General features: G+C 43.5%; 1 protein-coding gene across 1 annotated transcript; it reads left to right on the top strand.

The window, feature by feature from the left end:
- The first annotated feature begins 442 nt into the window (after nucleotides 1-442).
- Nucleotides 443-1,534, top strand: LOC134402222 (prolactin-releasing peptide receptor-like). The gene has a single exon (XM_063131584.1). It carries the CDS (start codon nucleotides 443-445, stop codon nucleotides 1,532-1,534), a length of 1,092 nt encoding a protein of 363 aa, XP_062987654.1.
- The last annotated feature ends 820 nt before the right edge of the window (nucleotides 1,535-2,354 follow it).

The raw sequence follows: 2,354 nt of genomic DNA, 5'->3' as shown, positions 1-2,354 counted from the left end.
AAGCTGCTAAAAGCATCTCTTTTTTATGCTGTATAAAGCACAGTTCATGTCTGCTTTCTGTCTCTCTCTCTCACACACAGACACCTACACAGTCTTAACTGGCCATGGATTTTGAGAGGAAAAGAATTCAGAAGCAGAAGATGTGAAGTGACATGTACAAGAAAATCATTTGACCTCTGGAGACAGACAACAACTGTAAGTATAGTCCTTGCGGTAATAATTAGCTACTAAACTGCATGCTTGTGAAGTGATTGTGTGAACATGGAACAAAAGAGAATGCCAGTAAAGTGACTGCATTTGGCCATTCTCATGAGTAAAATGCTAATTGCTGAGGCTCACCTCCACTTCTTCTTTTCTTTTTCAGATGGGTATATATTCTTTATGGGGTAGCCAAGTCAGAGTCAATTCTTCATCCAAGATGATCAAACGTAACTGAGTGTGTATGTATGTGGGTGGGTGTATGTGTATGCTCATATTAACCCAACTGCAAAAGAGAAAGACAATGAATCCAGAGAATCTGACCTCCCAGAGTCTGCTGTCAGCAATCCACAGCAACACCAGCAATCTCTTCTTGGGTCTCCAGCTTGTCCAGTTCTTCAAGCCTCTCATCATTCCTTGTTACTCCCTGGTGGTTTTTGTCGGCATCATTGGGAATTACCTGCTCATCTATGTCATCTGCAAGACCAAGAAGATGCACAATGTCACCAACTTTCTTGTAGGCAACCTGGCATTCTCTGACATGCTCATGTGTGCCACCTGTGTACCTCTGACCCTGGCATATGCCTTTGAGCCCAGAGGGTGGGTCTATGGACGCTTCATGTGCTACTTTGTGTTCCTGATGCAGCCGGTCACAGTGTTTGTCTCGGTCTTCACCCTGACTGTCATTGCTGTGGACAGGTACCATGCCATGGTTTATCCACTCCAGAGGAGGCTCACCATACCAATCTGTGCCTACATTCTGGCTGCTATTTGGATGCTGAGCTGCTTGCTAGCTGCCCCAGCCTTGGTCCGCACTTACCATGCAGAATTCCCAGAACTGGACTTCTCTATCTGTGAAGAGTTTTGGTTCAATAGGAAGAGGGATCGCTTAGCGTATGCCTATAGCACTCTCATCCTCACTTATGTTCTGCCTTTAACGGTCATCTCCGTGTCGTACCTGAGGATTTCAGTCAAACTGAAAAACAGAGTTGTCCCTGGCAATGTCACCCAGAGCCAAGCTGAGTGTGATCGAGCCAGAAGGAGGAAAACCTTTCGCCTGCTGGTCTTGGTGGTAGCTGCCTTTGGAGTTTGTTGGCTGCCTTTGCACATCTTCAATGTGATCAAAGACATAGATATTAAACTGATAGACAAGCAGTATTTTAATCTCATTCAGCTCCTTTGCCACTGGTTTGCAATGATGTCTGCTTGCACTAATGCCTTCCTTTATGCTTGGCTTCATGATAGCTTTAGGGGGGAGCTAAGGAAAATGTTTGTGTGGCAGAGGAAAAAGACAGGACCTGCCACACATTGCATTGTGGCTAGTGTGGTGCTGTAAATGTGAGGTGTTTTTTCCCCCCTGTTGCACTGTTAAAAGTCTCTCTCTGTGCTACAAATGACATGTGACTAGTTCTCAAGGGGTATCAACGGCTATGTTAAATGAAATCCAAATTATGTGACATAAAACTGTGAACTCTTTAAATCAGAATAAATTATATGATGTGTGAATGAAGGCAATTTGCATGAAGTTTCTTACTTTGCACAATATATCCTGAATAACAACAACAACAACAACAACAACAATAATAAACAAATCGGGGTTCCTTGGGCTGGAATTGAAGTGTGTGTGCATGTGTGTAGGAATGGAAAGAGGGGGCTATGTGAGTTTTATTAAGGGGAAACAGGAATACAAAGAGAGATCTGGATGAGGGAGAAATGAATTTGAAAATGTAGAATGGGAATCATAGTGCTAGAGAGGTTCCCATAGATTAACCCATATGATCCGTTCCATGGGGTGAGTTAAGATATGTTTGTGTATTTTGGTGGTTTTGCATATTCTTAGGCTGCCACCAGATTTTGCCAAATGTAAAATGTTAGAATTCTGCTCAGGCAAAACATCTGTGGAATTTTGACAGAAGTTAAGAATTTTGATAAGACCAGTTTTATTTACGTAGTACATTTATATCTGCTTTTGTTCCACTGTGCAATTTAAGGTGACATACATGCTATTCCTAGGTGGTCCCCCACCCAGGCCCAGGCCTGCTTAGCCAGCATGGTGGCTATATAATGCACCTTCAGACCAGAGGTGCTAACAGGGTTTTCTGGGCTCAGTACTCTGTAGGTGGATTGGGCCCTCCATGCTTTGCACAACAGAGGGC

Source organism: Elgaria multicarinata, chromosome 8 (genome assembly GCF_023053635.1).
Source record: "Elgaria multicarinata webbii isolate HBS135686 ecotype San Diego chromosome 8, rElgMul1.1.pri, whole genome shotgun sequence".
NCBI lineage: Eukaryota > Metazoa > Chordata > Lepidosauria > Squamata > Anguidae > Elgaria > Elgaria multicarinata.
This window is presented reverse-complemented; position numbering and strand designations above follow the sequence as displayed.

Bases quoted from the DNA above. Each gene is read 5' to 3' on its own strand.
- LOC134402222 (XM_063131584.1), top strand. From the start codon at position 443: ATGTATGTGGGTGGGTGTATGTGTATGCTCATATTAACCCAACTGCAA.